At 45.5% G+C, this 22,782-nt stretch overlaps 1 protein-coding gene across 2 annotated transcripts; it reads right to left on the bottom strand.

The window, feature by feature from the left end:
• Positions 1–11,052: 11,052 nt before the first annotated feature.
• Positions 11,053–21,900, bottom strand: CREG1 (cellular repressor of E1A stimulated genes 1). 2 transcript variants are annotated; one of them, XM_069479101.1, is made up of 4 exons: positions 21,505–21,900; positions 16,917–17,036; positions 15,647–15,831; positions 11,053–12,296 (listed from the first exon to the last, which is right to left on the bottom strand). In XM_069479101.1, the coding sequence occupies exons 1-4, from the start codon at positions 21,853–21,855 to the stop codon at positions 12,293–12,295; spliced, it is 660 nt and encodes a 219-aa protein (XP_069335202.1). In that variant the 5' UTR covers positions 21,856–21,900; the 3' UTR covers positions 11,053–12,292. The 2 variants fall into 2 exon arrangements, with proteins under 2 accessions (XP_069335202.1, XP_069335203.1); XM_069479102.1 differs by lacking the exon at positions 11,053–12,296 and having other exon boundaries at positions 15,643–15,831.
• Positions 21,901–22,782: the final 882 nt, after the last annotated feature.

The raw sequence follows: 22,782 nt of genomic DNA, 5'->3' as shown, positions 1-22,782 counted from the left end.
GGAACAGGCAGACCCAGGTTCAAATTCCAAATTCCATTTACTAGCTGGCTGTACATTTTCGAATGAGTTAATATATGTCTGAAACGCTTTGTTCCACATTGGCTAAAAATGCTCACTGCGTTGGACTATGGGAGGAATGACTAAAATGACACACGGTATGTGCCTAGTATGTATTATAGGAGGTGCTGGGAAATGTTAGTTCCGTTCCACACCGTTCAGGTGACGTGACAAGCACCGTCTGCCTGGGGAAGGGACTCCGGAGGGCTGTCGAATGGTTGGCAGCAGATGCTCTGGACAAAATCTCTCTAGGAATGGGGGGCACCTGGAATAGGGATGGGGTTGCCCACTCTGTGCGGAGGGGAAGGGTGGAGTGGAGCTGATGATGGGGTGGCTTGGACAAGCCCCCCACAGGGAGGGCAGGGAAGCTCCACGTCGCCAGAGCAGGGACCCGTGTGCTTCCTCTTGTCCATCCCCCCAAAGATCTTGAACCCTCGGTCAGAATGTAATGCATCTGCCTCACATTCCTTAGGAACAGATAGTTCCAGTTCTTGGGACTGTTGGAGGTGACGAGTTTCACCTCAGAAGCCTTACAAAGTCAGCTCCTGGGTATCTGATCAATCACAAAACCGTCCTCTGAAATGAGCATGCTTCAAACCCTGAGACCCCAGGCATCTGAAGGACCAGTTTATAACAACATGCTAAGCAGCGATATTCTTAACAAGTTCCTCAGCTGTGCCATGGCTTTTTTTTTTTTTTTTTAATCCCCAGCTCTGACTCTACCAAATGGTCTTCCCCTCAGTGTGGGAAGACCTTCATCCTTCACTTGCTGTGTGACCCTGACCAAATCACTTTCCCTCTCTGGTCCTCAGTGTCCTCAGCTATAAGATGAAGGGGCTGAGCTAGGTGTCCCCCACAAGGTGTCCTCTAGCCAAAAATTATATTTAAGTATAAGTATATTTAAGTTTAGGCAGGGCGAGGTGGCTCACACCTGTAATCCTAGCACTCTGGGAGGCCGAGGCGGGAGGATCGCTTGAGCTCAGGAGTTCGAGACCAGCCTGAGCAAAAGCAGGACCCCGTCTCTACTAAAAATAAAAAAATAGAAAGAAATTAGCTGGACAGCTAAAAATATATAGAAAAAATTAGCCGGGCATGGTGGCACATGCCTGTAGTCCCAGCTACTCGGGAGGCTGAGGCAGGAGGATTGCTTGATCCCAGGAGTTTGAGGTTGCTGTGAGCTAGGCTGACGCCAGGGCACTCTAGCCTGGGTGACAGAGTGAGACTTTGTCTCAAAAAAAAAAAAAAAAAAAAAAAGAAGAAGAAGTATATTTAAGTATAATTCCATATTGCCAATGTCCCCTTCCCTATCAGCTTCACCACTTTCCCCCATGAGGCACGTGGCTGTGCTGTGTGCCGCCTCCGGGCCATGTCCGGGGCACTGTGATGCCGCAGCTCCTTGCTGGCCTGCCACGCGGACGAAGGAGCGGGCACAGCGATGGCCCGTGTCCAGGCTCCCGGGGAGGGTCCAGCTCCCAGCCTGCAGGGTCTGCACCATCTGCTCGCGCGGAGATGCTCTGACCTCGTGCACATCGCATTTTTGTCATTTGCACGAGGGAAGGATGAAAAGCGTCGCCTGAGCTTTCCCGGGGTGGAGGCTCTTGGAAGTCCTCCCCGAGGCCAGCCTGGCCCCTGGGGACCCGGCCAAACAGGCCTGTGTCCTCTCGCCTCGGGAACAAGCCCGAAGAGGACCCACCTCTGGGAACTGTGGGTCAGGAGCCCGGGAGCACCAGCATTAAATGACGGCCCCTCAGGATGGTCACCAGCTTACAGGGAAGGAAGCGTGGTCACCCGGACAAAGAGGGTCCCCGGTTCCAGCAGCGCAGCTGGTCTGGCCCAGGATGGGAGGATTAAACGGGACTCACCTGTCCAGGGCAGAGGCTTCCTGTTGGCGGTTCAGTGCGGCTCCACGGGGACCTCTAGTGGCTATTTTGTCAAACTGCGTTCTCCGGGGCTTTCCTGCTTCTGGCCCGGGGCTCTGAGTTCTCATCGGGAAATCAGGGCGGAATGGCAGACAGCGTCTCACCTGGGCTCTTCTCCCACGCTGCACACGGTGAGGGCGGATGTCCGCAATGCGCACGCGACAGGGGCAACCTTCGCATGGCATTATTACTGAGGAAATGGCTGCTCCTTTGCTCCCCAGCAACCTGGCTAGCTCATGCATGCAGCCCCTCGGGCCATTCCACACCTTGATGGATGCTAAATCACACTAATGACCACTGTTTATCGTAAGTATCACCCCCAACTTACAGAGGGGAACCCCTTGAGGAGCGTTTACCTAAGGCCACCCAGCTAAGTGGTTGAGCTGGGATTTGAACTGGGCAGTTTGACTTCAGAGTTCACACTGCTTTGTCCCAAAAGATGTCAGTGTGCTACCCATGAAAGCCTAGAGTGTTCTAACACCTGGCACTTGCCATTTCTATGCCACGCCCTTTTAAAACAAGTGGCGAGACATTTCTTCAAAGGACCCATGTGTCACCAGCAGTTGAAGGGGCACTGGAATCTTGGAGACAGAACCAGATTTAACGAACGGGTCTGACACAGAACTGTGCCTACTCCCAAGCTAACCACCTGGGAATCCAACCTCCTCCGTGAAATAAGAAAAATAATGGATGCCCCACCTATCTCTTGGGCTTGTGGCAAGGGTTAGCTAAAATACCATGCATGACATCTTTTGCAAAATTAAGTGATTAGACAATCATAACTTTTTTGTTGTTGTTGTTGAGACGGAGTCTCACTTTGTTGCCCAGGCTAGATAGAGTGAGTGCCGTGGCATCAGCTTAGCTCACAGCAACCTCAGACTCCTCGGCTTAAGCGATCCTACTGCCTCAGCCTCCCGAGTAGCTGGGACTACAGGCATGCGCCACTATGCCTGGCTAATTTTTTCTATATAGATTTTTAGTTGTCCATATAATGTCTTTCTGTTTTTAGTAGAGACAGGGTCTCGCTCTTGCTCAGGCTGGTCTCGAACTCCTGACCTCGAGCGATCCACCTGCCTCGGCCTCCCAGAGTGCTAGGATTACAGGCGTGAGCCACCGCGCCCGGCCATAACTTTTATTTTTGTGAAAACTCAACCTATAGTTACTAATTGATATTTGAAGCAAAAGAAAGAAAAGGGACTAGTGATTTTTGAGTGCTTGATATATCAGTGTTGCATGTGCTTCTATTATTAACTTAATTTTTTTCTACCAGCCGGCAGGGCGGGGCAGGTACTGTGATCTTCTGTCTTACTTAGGAAAAGCCTGCAGCACATGCAGAGAAAGTAACTTGTCCAAGATTTAAACAGCTAGTCAGAGGCAGAACGAGGATTTGCACCGACGCGGCCCCTTTGCAGAGCCAGTGTGCTTGATTTTGACACTAACCCTGTTGCCCTTCGAGGATGCCTCCAAAGTCTGGAAGAGAAGAAGCTACGAGGGCCACCAGGGCTTGAGGGTTCCCCTTTTATTGGCCTTAATAATCACAGTGATCATTGCTGTCAGGCACTGTGCTGAGGGATGTGCACACATTTTTGCTAATCTGCACTCCCTGCTGTGAGGTATTGCCCTTGCTTTGCAGATGAGGCCTGAGGCTCAGAGAGGTGGAGCCACTTGCCCAGGGCCACGTGCAGCAGGTGCACGACTAGGGCAGAATGTGCCCGGTGCTCTCACAGCCGAGCCCTGCTCCTGACCTCTGCTACGCTGCGCTTCCACCAGCGGGACCGGGCAGCACCTTTCCTTCCGCACAACTCAGGGCTCCCTCGAGTCTGTTCATGCTCTTTTTTTGCCCCCTCTAGGAGCCCATGCATAGGAAGCAAAAGCACCTAGAGTAAGAAATGGTCCAAAAACCGGGCACTCAGCCTGTGGAGTGCCGTTGTGATTTTAAAACAGATGCCCCCTTAGGGTGACGCTGCTCACACTAGGACATGGACATGAGCATGAGCTGGGTTTCATCTCCTGCTGGCCCCTCGGTGGGTGCCTTTGTGCAGCACATAACGTACACCAGCATGCCGTGAAGACCGTGGCATAGGGCAAGAAGGGACTCGCAACCATTGAGGATGAATCCCCCCGTGTGGGTGGGCCTGGGAGTTATCAAAGGAGGAAGGGTTTGGGATGAACAAAGAGGACCAAGCCTGATCATTTATTTTCTTCCAGACACAGTTGCTACGGACTGAACTGCATCTTGCAAATTCATACGTTGAAGCCCTAACGCCCAAGGTGACTGTCTCTGAAGATAGGGTCTTTCGGAGGTAATTAGGGTTAGGTGAGGTCATAAGGTTGGGGTCCTAATCCAATAGGACTGTAGCCTTATAAAAAGAAGAAGAGATCTCTCTGTCTCTGCCGTGTGAGGACACGGCAAGAAGGTAACCATCTGCAAGCCGTGAAGAGCCCCCACCTGGACCCGATCAAGCCGACACCCCGATCTAGGAATTCCAGCCTCTAGACTGTGAGAAATAAATTTCTGTTGTTCAAGCCACCCGTCTATGGTATTTTGTTATGGCAGCCTGAGTAAACTAAGACAAAGATGAATCCAAGGGACACAGACTTCTAACAGATGACTCTTGGCAAACAAATGAGAGTGTGTTGACTGACTCTGGGCATGTGTACAGTGCACTAAATTTCCCTTCTCAGAGCAGCTGTAAAGAAAGGAGACTGTGCCTCGGTTAAGCTGCTCTGCCCTCGCTCATCAGACATTTTCCAACGGCATCTCTACAGCAGGCTTTGGGAATGGAAAGATGTAGACACAGCCTCCCAAATCTGAAAATCAAAGATATGATAATTAACTCACTTCAAAATCCTTTGCTTGCTCACGGACCATCTGCAGCAGAGCTGCTCCGTATATCCACGAGAAGGACACCCTATCCAAGCCTGCAACACGGAATTTTGTTCCTTAATGGAGTCTGATGTCTGGGGTGCCAAGCAAAGTCTCGCTGACACTTGCCAAGCTTGGGATTAAACATGCCTTTACCGAAATAAATTACTTTATTCTAAGCCACACAGCAAGTTAGAGTTTCAGCCTTCATCTTCCACTATATTCATTAAACTATTTTTTTTATTTTAGACAGAATCTTGCTCTGTTGCCCGGGCTAGAGTGCCGTGGCGTCAGCCTAGTTCACAGCAACCTCAAACTTCTGGGCTCAAGTGATCCTCCTGCCTCAGCCTCCCGAGTAGCTGGGACTACAGGCATGTGCCACCATGCCTGGCTAATTTTTTACATATATTTTTTTAGTTGTCCAGCTAATTGCTTTCTATTCTTTTAGTAGAGATGAGGTCTCTCTCTTGCTCAGGCTGATCTTGAACTCCTGAGCTCAAACGATCCACCTGCCTTGGCCTCCCAGAGAGCTAGGATTACAGGTGTGAGCCGCCGTGCCCGGCCTCACTGAACTTTTAAATAGAAGGTCTGCAAGCAAAACATCTGTTAAACTTTCACTGCGGGGCTATGACATGTAACGGAGTATTGGGACTTGGTTATGGGGCTGTAGTGGTAGATCGGACAATCAGACACGGACTCTGCCTTCAAAGGACTACACACTGCTGAAAAATGAGGGGCGTGAGGAGGTGGGGAGATGCCTGGCTGAGGGAGGAGCACTCACAGAAGCAGAAAAGTCCAAAGGGAAAAGTTTGGGGCAAGACCAACTCAGACTGGTCATAGCATCGGATATACTCTGAGGAACAGCAGATAATGTTGAGAAAGCCAGTTAGGGTTTAATCATGGTAGGACTTGAGAATCTAGCTAAGGAGTGTGTGTGCATTAGACAATCTCCAATGTTATGAGGACATTATTGGAGCCATGCTTCTTTGCCAATCCCGGTCCCTAGAGCCCAGGCTAAGGGATGTAGAGTGTCTCCAGGACAGACTGTCCCGTAGATTGGTCAAATGCCTTCCAAGCTGACGGCGCTAACTCGGCTTTCATCCCTACTGCTGAGAGAACTATGGTTAGGTTTGGGTTGACACATACATAGACTGAAAGAGCTAAGTGTAATTTGGGTTTGTCACCAAAAAAGTGATGATGACTATTATACACAAAATGCATTCTAAATGGATCAAAGAGTTAAGTATAAAAAAATTAAATCATAAAAATGAAAGAAAATCTGAATTGGTATTCATCCAATTTCTCATAGGAAAAGAACTTACGAAGTTTAAAAGAAATTAAAGAAGTCAAGGGAAAATATTAGATTATGTCAATTTTTTTAACAGAAATTGAAAAATGTATAGATCTTAAACAAAATAAAAGGAAAACAAGCTGGGCATTAGCAGTAAATTTAATCACTACATGGTTTCATACACTTAATATATAGAGAGTTCACCAGGATCAGTTTTTAAAAAATGATCCCCAAAAGATAAATGGGCAAAGACTACAAACTGACAGTTCACAAGAGGAAAAACAAACAGCTCATACAATTTTTAATGTTCAGTGTTATCAGTAACCTAAAAATTAAATAACACAATTAAAATAACACACTATTTTTACCTATCAAATTCAGCACGATAAGTGAGCACTTTCATACATTGCTTGCAGGATTGTTAATTGATATAAATTCTTGTTTTTCCCCAGCTTTGGATTAGTTTATGTATTTTCCAAAATTTTACTGCCAACAGCAATTGTGTAATACAGGAAATCTCTGTTGGACTCCTGAATCACCCAAATCAAGCTTGTTATCTAGCTCCCTCCCTACCCCCAAACATACGCATTAGCTCTGCGTTGCACCGGCATAATCTGTCTCAAACACCATCACTATGACCACACGCCAATTTAGTGTGGAGTAGAAGAAATGGCACAGGAACTACAGCCTAGAGACCACAACTGGGTGGCCTTGGGAAAGTCACTTAACCTCTCCAGACCTCCAATTCTTTATTTTTTCCAATTCAGTTTAGAAATTTTTTTATTATATAATTTTCATACATATACAAAAGTGAAGGGAATAATAGCAAAATGAATCTCTGGGTACACGTCACCCAGCTTCAACAGTTAACATTTTGCCAATGTCATGTCATCTAATCCCTATTTTTTTTTTTTTTTTTGCTAGAATATTTTATTTTTTTTGAGACAGAGTCTCACTCTATTGTCCGGGCTAGAGGGCCATGGCATCAGCCTAGCTCACAGCAACCTCAAACTCCTGGGTTTAAGGAATCCTCCTGCCTCAGCCTTCAAGTAGCTGGGACCACAGGCATGTGCCACCATGCCCGGCTAATTTTTCTATATATATTTTTAGCTGTCCCTATAATTTCTTTCTATTTTTAGTAGAGACAGGGTCTCGCTTTTGCTCAGGCTGGTCTCGAACTCCTGAGCTCAAACAATCCTCCCGCCTCGGCCTCCCAGAGTGCTAGGATTACAGGCGTGAGCCACCGTGCCCAGCCTGCCAGAATATTTTAAAGCAAATACTAGACATAGCAATTGATATACATTCTTAAAAGCAATTTATAACGTGTACGAATAGCTTTTGGCCTGGGAATTCCACTGCTGGGAATCTAAGCAAATAAACAGAAATACAGAAAATACTTTATGCATAAAGATCTTTCTCTTATAACAGGAAAAAACTGAAAGTAACCTAAATGTTTAAAAACTAGGGAAAGTGGTAATAGCCCTTAGTTTTTGCCTGCTCAGTATACTTCTGTTAACATAACCACTCTTTTCCAAGTCCCCCTTCAAAATTCTCCCATTCTCTGAGATTCTGAGGGTGCTGAGCGGAACCCCCAGCTGCAGCAGAGAACACATGACCCAGGCTCTGCCAGGGAGGGCACCCCATTCCCAGATACAGTGGGTGTTTGGGAATGGCGAGGGCCCAGCTAGGAAGGATGCATTCTCTTGGCTCTAAGATTACTGGCTGCAATTAAAACCAACACAGCAGAAAGAGGAGCCAGGAAATGAAGACAAGTTCTGAAGGAATGTGTTAAGATCAATGAACTACTTCAATTTGAGTTTCTGTCACTAGCAACAGAGTCCCAGTACAGACCATTATTTTGTAGCCTAGGTATATTGATCTGGTGAAATATTCTGCAGCCATTCTAAGCCATCCTTATGAGTGGTTTCTAGGAACATAGCTTGTGATAAAGTGATACACAATCAATAAACAGCATGATCCTGATTATGTTTAAACATTTCATGGGAGCAAAGATTGGAAGAATATGCACCAAAATATGAGCAGCCATGCCGGCTGGTGAGATTATGAATTTCAAACGTTTTATTTTCCATATTTTTGACACAAATATGTCTTACAATAAATACCAAAGAAAAAGCTTAAAAGATTGACATTTTATTTATACCCCTCCCTTAATTCCCAAAAGTACTACTCTCAGCCACGTGACAAGTTTAGTAGGGAAAGCTCTGTTCCTTGTTGGGGAAGCTTGCAGTCTGGGGGAATTAAGTTCATAAGTTATAATTGTCTTCTCTGATGAAAATTTATATTAATAGAACACCTGGTTTTGAAGTGACAGTTTGGAATTCCCCTAAGAAATATCGATCAACCAACATTACACAGAGTGGAGTTATTTCCTCTGTACTAAAACTGAAAAACATGCTCCATTATAGGAAACCATAATGGTCTCCTCTTCAGTTACCTTGTGATCTTCAGTCTGAGTATTACTGAGAAGGGAACACAACATTAACAATCTCAACAGAATATTTGTGCATTTATTTCATTGACCCTTGTCTCATTTCATAAAGGATTCTTCTCCACTCCACCACATTCCAAAGGACTTTGAACCCGGACTAGAAGACAGAGTAAATGATTAGGGCCATGCTTGGTAAACACAAACGGCCTTGACCAGTTGAGCACAGATCGATGGCCAAGACAAAATCTGCCAAATGCAGCCATCTGGGCTCTGTAGCTTCAGGCTCCAGGGCCATTGCCTCTTTCTACTTTTTTCTTGACCAAGGCCTGCCTTGCTCTCTGGGCCAAGGCCAACCCCCACCCGACCCAAGTCTAAAACATTCTTCTCCTATCTCTTTAAGGCCAGGGCTCTGTAGTCTCTGCAGCAGGGCAGGGTGCAGAGGGCCCAGAACAGGAGCCTGATGGGAAACACATAGTGGGGGGAGGGTGGGTGGTAAATCCATGAAAACCTATCAGCAGCAGCAGGAGACCAGGCCTCTGCTTTTCCTCCTGCCCCTGCTGGGCTGCTTTTAGCCAGTGTCAGCAAGGCCACCCACCCCAACCCAGCCTGTTACAGGCTCAACTAGCTCCACTGTGTAACCCCCCCCCCCCCCCCCCCGCCCCCCGCACTTGCACGGTAAGTGCAAGTCTACAGTGCCCTCTCGTGGCCAGTCAGAATGTAACAGGGACACAGTCTGCACATTCAGTTATCAAGGAATGTGCAGCACCCGCTATGAAAAAAACTGGTTGATTTTACTCTGGATAATTACATCTTACCTGAATATAGATTTTTTTATATAGTGCCAAATGCTGAAGACAAAACTTACAATAAGTGGGCAAAGGCAGAAAACCAGGTATTAGGATATTAAGTATGAAATGTCCGATTTCCTTAAGCACTAAGTTTTTTGACAGCTGATATCTCTGACATTTCACTTTGACACTTCTTGGTTTTTTTTTCCTGTTGTGAAGGAACATGCTCATTCTTTCAGATGCATATTTTGACTTGTGATTATCTTTCAAAAAAAAATTTTTTTAGAGCAACTTTCGTGAAACCATGGATAAGTCAAAAATTCATGTTATTTTTGAATATGAATTCCATCATGGAACTAATGCAGGGCTGACAGCTCAAAATATCAATTAAGTGTTTGGGAAGGATGTAGCTAATGGACACACAGTATGTTGGTAGTTTGAGAAGTTCCATTCTGGTGATTTTAATTTTGAAAGTGAGCCATGCGGATGATCTGAGAACAAGGTGGATAATGACAAGCTGAAAGCTACAGCGGAAGTGAATCCATCTTAATCTATGCATACCTTAGCAGCAAGGTTTGACGTTACTATTCCAACAATATCAGACCATTTGAAACAAACTGGCAAGGTAAAGAAGCTGGATAGATGGGTACTGCATGAATTAAACGAATGTCAGAAGAGAAATCATCTTGAAAATTGCTTTTCTTTGCTGTCACGGCATATAGGTAGACCATTTCTATACCGTATTGTTATGTGTGGTGAAAAATACATTCTTTTTGACAATAGCTAGCATTCAGCACAATGGCTGGATAAAGATGAAGTGCCAAAACATAGTCCAAAACCAAATATTCATCAAAAAAAAGCTAATGGTGTCTATTTGGTGGTCAAGTGCTGGTGTTACCCACTATAACTTCATGAAACCTGGTCAGTCGATTACAGCAGATGTCTACTGCAACCAGTTAAACGAAACGATGAGGATGCTTGCGATTAAGCAGCTCAGATTGGTCAACATGGACAGGCTAATCCTCTTGCAAGACGACATGTCACAAACAACAACGCTGCTCAAACTACAGAGGCTGGACTTGGAAACTCTCTGTCATCCACCATATTCACCACACCTTGCACCAACTGACTACCACTTCTTCCAGGCTTTGGACCACCTCTTGCAAGCAAAAATATTCAGTTCTCAACAAGCTGTGGAAAACATCTTTTGTGATTTCACTGTCACTCGCTCTTCAGGCTTCTTTGCTGCTGGCATAAATAAGCTGCTGTTAAGACGGCAAAACTGTGTCCATAGTTTCGGAGCATACTTTGATTAATCGTACTGCTTCTTGTTTGAGATATAATAAACTTTTGATTTGAAATCAGACATTTCATATTTAATGACCTAATAGTTGTCCTCAACCTAATTCTTTCACAAGGTACACTGGCACCTGAAACCCTGAGGCAGAACCTGTGACAAGGGCTGGATTCCATTAATTACCATCCCCCAAATTTTAGGACACAATGAGCTTTTTGGCAATGGGAAAGGGTGGTATTAGTCACTCCAATTTTTGGAATAACCAGTCATGATTTAAGAGCATGTTAAAATAATAACACTAAAGGTTCTCCACAGTGGACAAAAAAGAGTATAGCAAATGTTAATATCTATGTTTATGAAAATAAATCCAACACATTTCATTAAAATAATGCTTTTAATTATTGATGCTTTGAATAAGAAATCTATTTGACTAAGTTTAGTATAAATCATTTTTCTTAAACAGAAGCTGTCTGCTTGATTTCAGTCCATTTTGTATTTTCAAACATAATGACTCATGTTTAACTTTTCTCTTTACCTTTTAAGAATTCAGTGGCTTGATTCCTGACATACTTCTTTAAAAGGAATTTGATGTCATCTTCTAAAATCATGTGTATGGGTAATAGAATTAAATAGTGTCTTCTCTTCCATAGAAATGTGATTTTTTAAATGCCACGTTCTCTTCCCTCTCATGACCTGGTTTAGGTCACAGCAGCGGTAGGAGCTATTTAGAGATTCAGAGCAGCTGCGGAAGCCTTAGGTCGCTGCTGGGAGTTGCAGTATTTAAAAAGCTATGAAGAATGGTTTGGGAGACAGATTTTGTCTCTAGCCGAAGCTGGTCCATGCCTGAGTTAAAGCTGATTATAAAAGAATAACAGAGACACACCAAATTCCCTTCTTTCTCTTTCTTTTGCAATCCCCCCCAAAATAATGTGTGTGTTTTGATTATACAGTCTCCATTTACGTGGGGAAATCAAATCTAGGAAAAGTCTTATGAACTTCTCTTGTTCTAGATAAGAATCATTTTAGAATGCAAAAAGTTTTTTAAAAAGTTCTTTATACGAAATAGTTTTGTCCTGTGCTGGATCAGTCCCACCCGGGACTGTCAGACATAAACTGCCGTGAGTAGGAAGCTGTACTGGGGCTTCGTCCTGCTTGCTGTTGTGGCGAGGTTTGTCCAGGCACGCGGTCGCAGGAACCAGGCTCCGGCGCTCCGGAGCAGCGCGGCTGAGTGGGCACACTCCCAGCACGGGGGCTTCCAGGAATAAAGAACACGGGCTCCAGCACCTTCCAACACCAAGGGGCAACCTAAATCTGGTGCTTGCTCCTCTTTAAGGAGCACCATTGGAAGCATCTTTGGAATTGATGGAACAAAACTTCTTCAATTGCAGTGAAAGACATTTCTCTATGTAAATGGCTTCAAAATATGAAAAAAAAAAAAAAATCTAGCAACCACATCTCTCAAGAAATCCAGTCCAACTCTATCTGGTAAATAAGGAAACCAGCATGTGACAGAAACCTGACTAATGTTCTGGAAACTTTCCAGAGAAACAGTAAGCCCTGTAACTGTGCGTGAGCCTCCTAAGGAACTTCACTCATGTGGTTAGTTAAATGCGCCACATTCTGCTTCACCTAGAAGGAGGAAGAAAGAGGAAGAATTATTTCATTAAACTGGGTTGACAAATCTTAAAAGTTAGTCCATTCTAGGGGAGGACTAGAGAAACTTCTGATCTAAAAGTTTTAAGATTTTTAGTTAATTTCAGCCACTTTAGTATACTAACAATTGCCCGAGTCTGTTAAAATGCAGATTCCTGGGTTCCGGTTTCAATGGGTTTAGAGTAGGGCCCATGCATGAACCCTCATTTTAGCAAGCACCCCTCCTCTCCAAGTATGATTCTGACATGTTTCAGTAAATGCTGCTGGGATGCGGCTGCTGTTCTTATTTCATTTAAGAAGAAAACCTGAAGGTTTAACAGACAAAAAGCACTGAGAACAGCAGGGGTCCTCAACATTAGGGCAAAAGGGCAGTGCTGAGCCAGTGCCTGATGAAACCGGGAGGTGAACTTGTCCCACATTCTGGTGCAGCCTTAGCCACCGCCGATCTGGCAATCCGTGTCTAGGAAACAAGACCGGGCAAGGTTATAATCAATGGCCTTTCGTGACTTCTGTCTTTGCTAGGAAATGTCTGGATGCACCAGAGGTGATAAAATGAGGCCTCGCGCAACCAGGCTGCTGCTCGGACAGTAGTGATAGGAGGTGATGCTTATACTTAGGAGAACTGCTTGCTCAAGAGTGTCAGCGAATACTCTGTGTACACAGTTAAACCTTCCACTCGGTTTGCAAATATGCTCATGGGGTCTTGACCCAACAGTCCAATGAGGCAAACCACATTCAGTTAGGCTCTTATTAGCTCTAGCCAGTGGTAGACTTCATCTGAGCCAAACAGATGTCAGATGCAGAGGGCTTTATGGTGCTTAGAGAAATAATGTTTCCCAAAACTGATCTGGGCGAGCCAAGCAAGGTGGCTACAAATCTAGGGAAGCTCCAGAATGCCCGTGAGGTCCCTGTGAGTGATTGCCAAGAACATGCATGTCCCGTCCTGACATATTACTGTACACTCTCCAGACTACTAACCAGTTCTGGTGGCAAACCGGGTGGGTGGGAAGCGGGGCCCCATTCCCCGACTCTGAAATGGACAATTCATAGTCAGAGGCACCTGGTCAGACAGGACAGCTTCCAGGCCCTGCTCATTCCCCGGGGTCTGGTGCACTGACTCGGAAGGGCTCACATCCTGCTCTAGGCTTCCGTCCTCCCCTCAGAACAAGGGAAAAATGTTTTGTCTTATCTCTGCACTGCAGCAAAGTGCTCACTCTGCATAATAAGGTGGGAACTCACTTACTCAGCATGGAGACTTGTGGGAAAACAGTTTTATTTTGTGACTAAAGCATGCACTGCCCTTGGGCATGTTATTGATACAAAAATAAATGCACTTCAGAGATTATGTCCTATGAAAGTAAACTTTAACTTTGAAGAGCAGGCCCAGCATTCTTGCTGTCATCCCCCTTGATAATTTGTTGCCTGGGAATAATGTTGTAATTGCTACTTCTAAATTCCTGTACAGTAAGATGTGTTTACCAGCCCAGAAGATCAACGGCCCATTTCTCTTCCCCCACATGCATGGCAGCAAAATAATCGCCAGGACTGTTGGATTCTTAATTCCAACAGAGAGTGTGAGCGTCTTCGTCTCAAATAATCAGCCAGTCATTCCCAAACGCCTGCTCCCTGCTCTGTGCCACACACTGTCCTAGGCCCCGTCTGGGATTTTAAAAACTTAAAAACAAACAAAAAAACCCCCCAAAGCTCAACATGGAACTGTTCTACAGTAGAATTACACATAGATTAAACAAATGCTAAGAATTTAAGCCCCCAAATGGGCTACACCCTACGAGTCTAGCTTAGTATCATCATCCTAATCTCCCCAAACAGCAGTCAGTCATTACGAGCAGAAAGGGCGTTATAAACCACACTGGATTAGGAGCGCTGCCAACTAGCAGCGAGGCAGCCAGAGGGGCAGTACAGCACCATGGCTGGAGTGGGTGACAGCTCTGGAGCAAGAATGCCAGGGTTTGAATCCCAGCACCGTCACTTCCTGGCTGTGAGACTTTAGGCCAGTTTCTTACTTCTCTGTGCATTAAGCATTCCATTTCACAGATGAGGACGAACAGTGGCTACCTCATAGGCTTGCAGTGAGAATTCCATGAGTTCACACACTTAAAGCCACCACTATAGCACCCAGCCAGTAATAAAGGCTCAAAAACACTAGCTGCTGTTGTTATCGTTGTTGTTGTTATCATCTCCTCAGCTATGCCAAAATTCCCTGTCACCTGGGAAAAGAACCAGTCCCTTGTATTCCTTCACTTGAACCTTGACCTTATTCCAGAGAATCTGATCACACCTTCTTCCCTGCCCCTTTCCAGCTTCAGACTCTGCTTCTCCTTCATTCTCTCCCATGGCCTCTTCCGTCTCTGCCTCCTCCCTTGCAAGCAGGCACTTCCTCGTGGGAGAAACCACACATCCCCCCAGGCACTCTCGGTACTGGGAGCTGATGGGACAGGGTCCCTTGCTCAGACTTGGCTGTGGGACATTCACGGTCCAGAAGCCACTGAGTCTGATTCTCATGAGAAAATGCCTTCCCGGGTCATAAGTGGGCTATGTCCAGGGCCCGACGAGCATAGCCCGGAACGGAGTCTCAGCCTGGTGTCCAGGCCTGTAGATAGAGTTCAAGGGGCTGTGACCTTGGCTGGAATTTTTTGTTTCCATTTTCATTAAGCTCTAACTGAAATTTATCATTTCTTTCGTTTCTTTTCATTTTTTTTTTCTTTAGACAGAGTCTTGCTCTGTCGCCTGGGCTAGAGGAGTGCTGTGGCATCAGCCTAGCTCACGGCAACCTCAAACTCCTGGGCTCAAGCGATCCTCCTGCCTCAGCCTCCCAGAGTGCTGGGATTACAGGCATGAGCCACCGTGCCCACTCTATCATTCCCTTCAATGATGAATGTAGGCAATAAACCACAATGGTTAGTGTGTGTCTGTCCCCAACAGAAATATAGAAATCACAATACACCTTCATATCATGTTACAGTTGTTGCAGCTGTCTTAAAATACTGCCTTCAGTCCTCACTACTTTGAAAGTACAGTATGTTAATTAGTAAAACATATTATTATACCACACATTAAAAAATATTTTATAAATGTATTTCAATATAGTTGGTTTCCTTTCTAATCCTATGTATTTTATGAACTTAAAAATATGATTCTGAGAAGCAGTTATTTGCTTTACCAGCCTTCCAAAGGGGTCCATGGCATACGAAATGGTTAAACATCCCCCCGCCCCGACCCCCGACCCCCCATCCCCCACCTTAGAAGGCTGAGGACCACTGTAAGGGCTGCAATATTAGAAAGGCGTAAGATGTGCAACTACTTACTGAAATGTGACATTATAATATTCTTCAGGTGTCACTATTTTTGGTCCACCAAAGTAGTCCAGGACCCAGATATTGGTTATATTCAACTTGGCAAAGAACCAATTATGGCTGGCAGGCCAGGTTTCCATGTCAGGGTGTCGAGTGAATAACGAATGCTTTGCAAAGTCCATTTCTGTTTCATTCACCTAAAAGACACATGTGAAATAAACATTCTCATAGCAGTAACATTTTGTTCTCTCATTTAAGAATATGTGATTCTAGCATCCTATAAATCCTAAGAGTTTACTTAGTTGTAAATCCTGATCTTAAACTTAAGGGATCAAGAAAAAATAAAGGAAACTTGAAGAATGCAGAGAACAACAAAGATTTCAAATGCTGGTAATAACAGATATAATATAGTGGGAAACCACCAGGAGTACAAATTCTCATTGCTAAACAGTAATTTTGAGCTACCAGAGTAACTTGCACAAGGTACTATAACATGTTACTGATAAGACATGTAACATTAGCATATTTATCCCATAATACGCACACGTTAAACACATAGATGAGTGTACATGAAGGATAAAAGCCTTTAGCAGAAGCACAATGGAACTCAAAAGCCCTTGCCATTCCTCCCCGTGGCTCCTGCCAGTGGAGGAGACTCAGCTATGGAGATGCACCCACACAGAATTTCCAGGCCATAAACAAAGCTTGTCTGAGGCTTTCGTGATTGACAAGGTCAAAAAGCAAATCTGCTGGCTTGGCAATCAGATCAGTGCTCAGGGAACCTGCTCACTGCCCTGCCTGCAATTTCATTTAACCTCTTCCCTCAGCACTCATCCTAAACTAAATTCACTTCCAGTTTTTAGTAAGGGATATTCCTCTTATTGGCCTACTTAATATGCTCTCCCTGCTCTAGGCCACTGTTAAAATATGGAGACGGGAAGCCCAGACGTGGGAAATATTGTACAATGTAAAACATGATGGAGAGTAGTGAGCTGTGGTCGAGCAGATGTTCCTTGGCAAGAATAATTTTATATAGGAGCTTTGTAATTGTTACATCCGTTTGGCTTCAGAAAATCATTCCTTTGCCCTATAAATACCATACTGAGCACCTATATTAAAGCAACTGACTAAAACCTTTAATTGTCATAGAATGACTTCACAGAACATCTTCTAACTGTGCATCTCAATCACAAATCCTTACTCTCGAAAGATCTCTTCTTTCATTGTTAATAAGATCATGCCCTTCTAAAACCATCTCTCTTCGTGTGGGGTATCTACTTACCTTGGTCACAGTTCCTGACAGTATTATGTGAACACAAAGGGGACTCTGAGGATCAAATCCATGTTTCCTGCAGAAGTCAGTCTGTGCCAAAGACATGGTCAGCGTGGCATGTGGATTCCCCTGCAGAAAGAAAATGAAGACCCTCTCGTGTGAAATACGGTTTCCGGAGAGGTAATAAATTTCCCAAGTTGCATATATGATGTACCTGGAGCTCAACCGGTCTTCCATGAAACAATGAATTATAAAACACCATCTTCCAGTCAGGGGAAAAATACTACTTGTATAGAGACTGTTCCTGACTCCTCCACACCCAAAAGATGGGGGGAGTCATATTTAAAATTAACTGACTCAGTAAGAATTATTTCAGCACATTTTTCCTTAAACTCTGAATTTGTTCCATATTCATTAGAGGAATTATATCAATAATTACACTACCCAAAGTCAAGGCTGGTCTATAGCCTTCATTGAAAGATCTAAAGAGTTAAACTCTAATATGAAACCCATTGCATAAAAGTACCACAGTTGCTCAACTAGTTAAGCAAGAAAGTAGCTGAATCATGCTGCTTGGTTGTCTTATGCTAGCAGAAATTGTCATGTGATTTTAAAACCTGTAGAAGTTGTTCATTCCTGCTTTAGCAACAAGAGAAGTCTTATCCTAGATTCAAAGTGAAGTAAGCAAAATTCTTAATTCTTATTTAGAAATCAGCTTCGCAAAATGCACTGTTGACAGATTACAGCAGAATTTGCACATTGCATTTCAGACTCTTTAAGCTCTAAATGTCTTCACAGTGATCCATCAAAACAGTGAGTAATAAAGAGATCTCCTTGAAATCATTTAGCCAAATATTTGCTGTCTAGAAACTATTAGACAGCAATGCACTACAGGAGACCAAAAAAAGAAAGGGAGTATGCTCAGATAAGGTCTCTTCCCTCTGTGAGTTTATAATCTGGTTGAAAAGTCAAACATAAACAAAACTCAAATAATGCAAAAGATAGAGAAGTAGTCAGAAGGCAGTACATAACTAATTGCAAATGAATGGTAAAGTGCAATCCAAGTTCAGCATAAGGAGACATCAGCATAGCCTGGTGTGATGGAGAAACTATAGCAAACCTTATCATATATTCAAAGTGAGGATAGAAGTGGGAGGGCATATTAAAGGCAGAAGGAATGATGCCTGCAAAAACCACAGAACGCAGAGCACCTAAGACACGATGGAGAGTATGGAGAAACCCAATTTGCTAGAAAAGAGAGACTTTCAGAGCGAGTGGTTTGGGGTGGCTCAAATCCAAGCTAAGGAGTCCAGATTGTGTTTTGTAAGCCAGCGTTTGGCAGTGCTTTCCAAGAACCATCTGCCTGGAGAGCTTGTTAAAATGCTGATTCCTGGCCCCCACTCCAGACCCAGGTATCTGCATTTTAAACAAACACCGCAGGTGATTCTTAGGCAGCTATGGGCAGAGGATGTTGGTAAAGGCTGATGTATTTTGAGAGGTAGTTTGTTACCACAAATCCGGTGGGCAGGATGGACAGGGCAGATAGGAAGACTATTAAAGAGTTACTTTAAGGCAAGAGGTGATAAGTTTAGATGGTGTGGTAGGAATAAAAAGGAAGGGACAGGAATACAAGAAAACAATAGAAAACTGTCAGGACTTGGGAAATGAGGTATTTGGGGAGGGAGTGAGAATTCCAACTATGTTTACTGAGAAAACAATCATTCCATTAACAGAAATGCAGAACAGCAAGAGTAGCTGGTTTCTGGAGGAAGATAAAGGACTGGATTTAAACATGCTGAATTTGAGGTGGTGGTAAACTAATATGAAGTGAAAATGAACAGCAAGCAGTTAGCAATACAGAACTTTGAAGAAGTCAGAAAAGGACATAAATTTGGAAGTGAATCTTATAATAACTGGGAATAAAGTGAATGAGAGTATATATGATCTTCTAAGGATCATACTGAGAACAGAAATGTAAGAAACTGAATTTGGAGGACACTCATTTTAGTGGGTCAGAGAAAAAAAAAAAAAATCAAGAGTGATCAGAGAAGAGAGGGTCATATCACAAGAGAAGAGTGCCAAGAAGGAAGGGAGGCCAATAGTGAGAGACCTTGGTACCCAGAATCAAACCCCAAGATTTCATTTCTGATTCACTGGCTATGCAGCCCAACCTGACACCATTACCAGCTAACATCAGCGACATCTTCCTAGAAACATTTACTATACAAAAATGCCACCAAGAAAAAAACATACAAAAGAAATGTCCCAGTGGCCAAGTACATTTGAAGCTTACAACCCGTCTCTGAGTTAAAGAGGACAGGCATTTTATGCATGAGAAGTGGTCTTAAACCTAGATCTTGTTTTTTCGGAACTATTTCACTCCTGTCAATGAAAAGACATGAAGTGCATCCTGGAAGTCAGAAAGAAGAGGAAAAGTGGAAAGCACATAAACCAATCTTGAATGGTTAATTGATGGAATCAGAGTCAGACAAATTCTGATGTGGGCACATCTTTTCACTGCCACTGTGAAAATCCTGGGTAGGTCCTTACCATTGCCTCTTTCTGGAGACGTCAAGGACCTGGGCTGAAGTCCTAACCAACAGCCATTAGCTGGCTGGTCACAGGTGAGTCCCTGCATCTCTGAGTCTTTGTTTCCTCATTCCTGCAATGGGAATGGTAATACCAGCAGCTCCCTAGTCACCTCACTAATTTAAATACGGTTACGGTCACGTGTAGCTCAATCTCCCTCCTCCCCCATTAGAATCATCAGAGAGAGGTGTTTTTTTTTGGGGGGGGGAGTGGGTGTTGTTTTAGGAAAAAAATGTGTTTTTAATAAAATGCCTTGGCACTGCATTTTAAACAGTCTTCCTAGGTGACTGATTTGCAGCCAAAGCTGAGCATCACTGATGGACCGGAATGAGTTTGCTTTGAGCACATGCCTAGAGGAATGGAGTGGGCTGGGAATAAGAAAATGGTGAACTGGGGTATATGTGCCTTGGCTGAAAGGGGGCAGCTGCTTCTGTTTTCCTCAGAAAATGTAGGTTCTCAGTGTTGCTAGATCTTCCAATTTTTCAAGAAAAGGTAGAAATTTAGATTTTTAAGTAAAATCTCAATTTAAAAGTGTTGGTAACTCATTTGGATTTATTAAAGACAAACCTCTGTGTGGGCCAAAGAAAACTGGTCTATGGGACATATTCAGGTCACAGGCCACCAGTCTGATTTGTGGTTTGAAGGCAGAGGGACCTGAGATGAAACTAGGGTTAGATCACTAGCTTTGGGCAAGTTACTTAACCTATCTAAGCCTCAAGTTCTTCATCTGCAGAATTGGGATAACAATACCTACTTCAAAGTATTATTAGGGGCGGGTGTGGTGGCTCACGCCTGTAATCCTGGCACTTGGGAGACCGAGGCGGGCAGAGCGTTTGAGCTCAGGAGTCCAAGGCCAGCCTGAGCAAGAGCGAGACCCCATCTCTACTAAAAAAAAACAGAAAGAAATTAGCTGGACAACTTAAAATACATAGAAAAAATTAGCCGGGCATGGTGGTGCATGCCTGTAGTCCCAGCTACTCGGGAGGCTGAGGCAGTACGATTGCTTGATCCCAGGAGTTTGAGGTTGCTGTGAGCTAGGCTGACGCCACGGCACTCTAGCCAGGGCAATAGAGTGAGACTCTGTCTCAAAAAAACAAAAACAAAAACAAATTATTAGATGAATGGAAAGTGAAGGTTGGCCTGGCACATGGAAAGTGCTTAATCAAACATCAGTTTCTTATACCCTATCTTTATCAACAATGTTGTACTTTCCCGGTTGACCTCAAATCTGAGATCTCTGTCAAAGAGACCCTTCACCAAACCAGGCTCCATTCCTGGACTGTATGGCTCTAGCCTCCTAAGCTGTGTGTCTGTGACCCCATCCTTGGGACAGCAGAGGTCCACTGGAGTTGTGAGCTTGGCCCTGCCCCAGAAGATGGGCAGAGGATGAGGAGGAGACAGATCTTAAATCAGTTCTGCCAGGTATTTAGGAAGCCACAATGCATGTGGAGGCCTAAAGTTTGCAGAAATCATTGTAATCGTCCACGATGTTGTTTATTAGTTTCTTGCTGCTGAAGGGGAAATTCTTAACTCAGAAGGAGAGTAAGAAAGAGAAATTCCAAAGTCACGTACGCAAAGTGCTTAATGACCCAACCATCTCTATACCCTGCAAACCCTTTAACAATAAGAACGCAGTTAATGGAGACAGTGTGGCCCAAACCGACTCAGGACGACTCAGGGATGAAAAGTCCTACCGGTACCGGCAAAGAATCACCCCAAGTGCGTCGCCCAGTGGCGAGACGTATGCGAAATTCCTGGTGCTCAGTTGCCCAACATCTGGGATGCTGCAATGCCCAGCGTGCCAGCGAGGGAGAGAAGAAGCAGTCGTTTGAGCCGGGTTCAAATTCTTATCTCTAGGAGCCACGCTCTACTTCCGGGACAGAATTTTGGCGAGAGCCGAAAGGTTCACTCTCCGGCCGCCCCGCCCGTGGCCGGGCCCCCGGGCCGCGAGCTCCGCGGTGCCCACACGGCCAGCGAGGCCGGGAAGCTGCGCGGCCTTCCCGCTCACCTGCAGGTTGTGCGCGGTGAGCTGCAGCGGGCTCAGGTAGAAGTAGGGCTCGCCGCTGCCGGCGCCTGGCGGCCCGTCGCTGAGGGACAGGACGTCAGCGAAGGGCCGGCCGCGCACCTCCTCCAGCGAGGAGGCGGTGGCCAGCGCGCCCCAGTCGCAGAGGTTCGTCACGAAGCGGGCCACGCGCGCCGCGTCCTCGCGGGGCGGCAGCGGAGGCAGCTTGACCGGGTCCCAGTCCCCGTGACCCCGGCCGCCGCGGCCGCGCGCGGGCGACACGAGCAGCGACAAGAGCGCCGGCGCCAGCAGCGCGGCGAGCAAGGCGCGCACGGACGCGCGGGCACGGCCGGCCATGGCGGAGTCTCAGCTGGAGTCCGGGCTCGGCGACCTGCGGGGCGCGGGGTCAGCCCTGCGCGTCCGGGGCCCGCCCCCGCCGAGGGGGCCAATCAGAGCTAAGCAGGACGGAGGGGGCGGGCCCCTCCGCTGCCCCGCAACCCGTGGGAGGCGCGATTTGTTGACGCGCCCTCTGATCGCTCCGCCCCGCCCTCTTTAAGGATAGTTGATGTGTCCTAAATGGGATGTTTATTTTGTTTTGTTTGACAATTGGAAAACGCAGTCCTGGAGAAATTTAAGCAACTTGCCTAAGTCACACTGCTAGGAAAAGACCAACTTCTTGACACATCCACCCCTTCTTTTAACGCCTTTGGATATGGATATCCAGCATCTGAGAGGAAATGCTGCATTTTCAACCCATGCGCCTCTTTTCTGCTGAATTCACTCAGCACCAAATAGCCGCGAGGTTCCCAACAGTGAAGTTAGGCACAAGCCCCAAAGCTCGAGACCTTATAAACTGACTGCCCAGGGAGTCTCTCGGACACCAAGGGACTGTTAGTCTGCTAGCAGTACACCAGGCTCAAATTCCACCCCGAAGGTTCCGGCCCTGTTGAGTCGTCAGGGCTGAGGTCGGTGGTTTCCTGGATTTATTGCCTTCGCCGACCTTCCCTGCCTCGTGTAGTGGGCATTTCTTTTGCTTCTTCTAAGATCTCTTTCACCCTTTCGGGAGTGCTCCCTCCTTCTGCTATCCTGGGAACTGGTAAAGAAGCTGGTAGCACCTGCCTGGCCTACATTCCTTGTAGTTTTAAGCTTTGGTCACATCTTTTCCGAGCGAGATCTTTTTGGCTTGGCCTCAACCCTCACTTCAATTGTTACAAAGATTGCATAGCAGAGCCTGTCCAGGCGTTGTCAGCTTGTAAATCTGGCTCTGGCGGACACGTGGTGCTC

The sequence above is a fragment of the Eulemur rufifrons genome, chromosome 8, assembly GCF_041146395.1.
Source record: "Eulemur rufifrons isolate Redbay chromosome 8, OSU_ERuf_1, whole genome shotgun sequence".
NCBI classification, from domain to species: domain Eukaryota; kingdom Metazoa; phylum Chordata; class Mammalia; order Primates; family Lemuridae; genus Eulemur; species Eulemur rufifrons.
The sequence above is the reverse complement of the archived record's forward strand: the minus strand, read 5'-3'. Positions and strand labels throughout refer to the sequence as shown.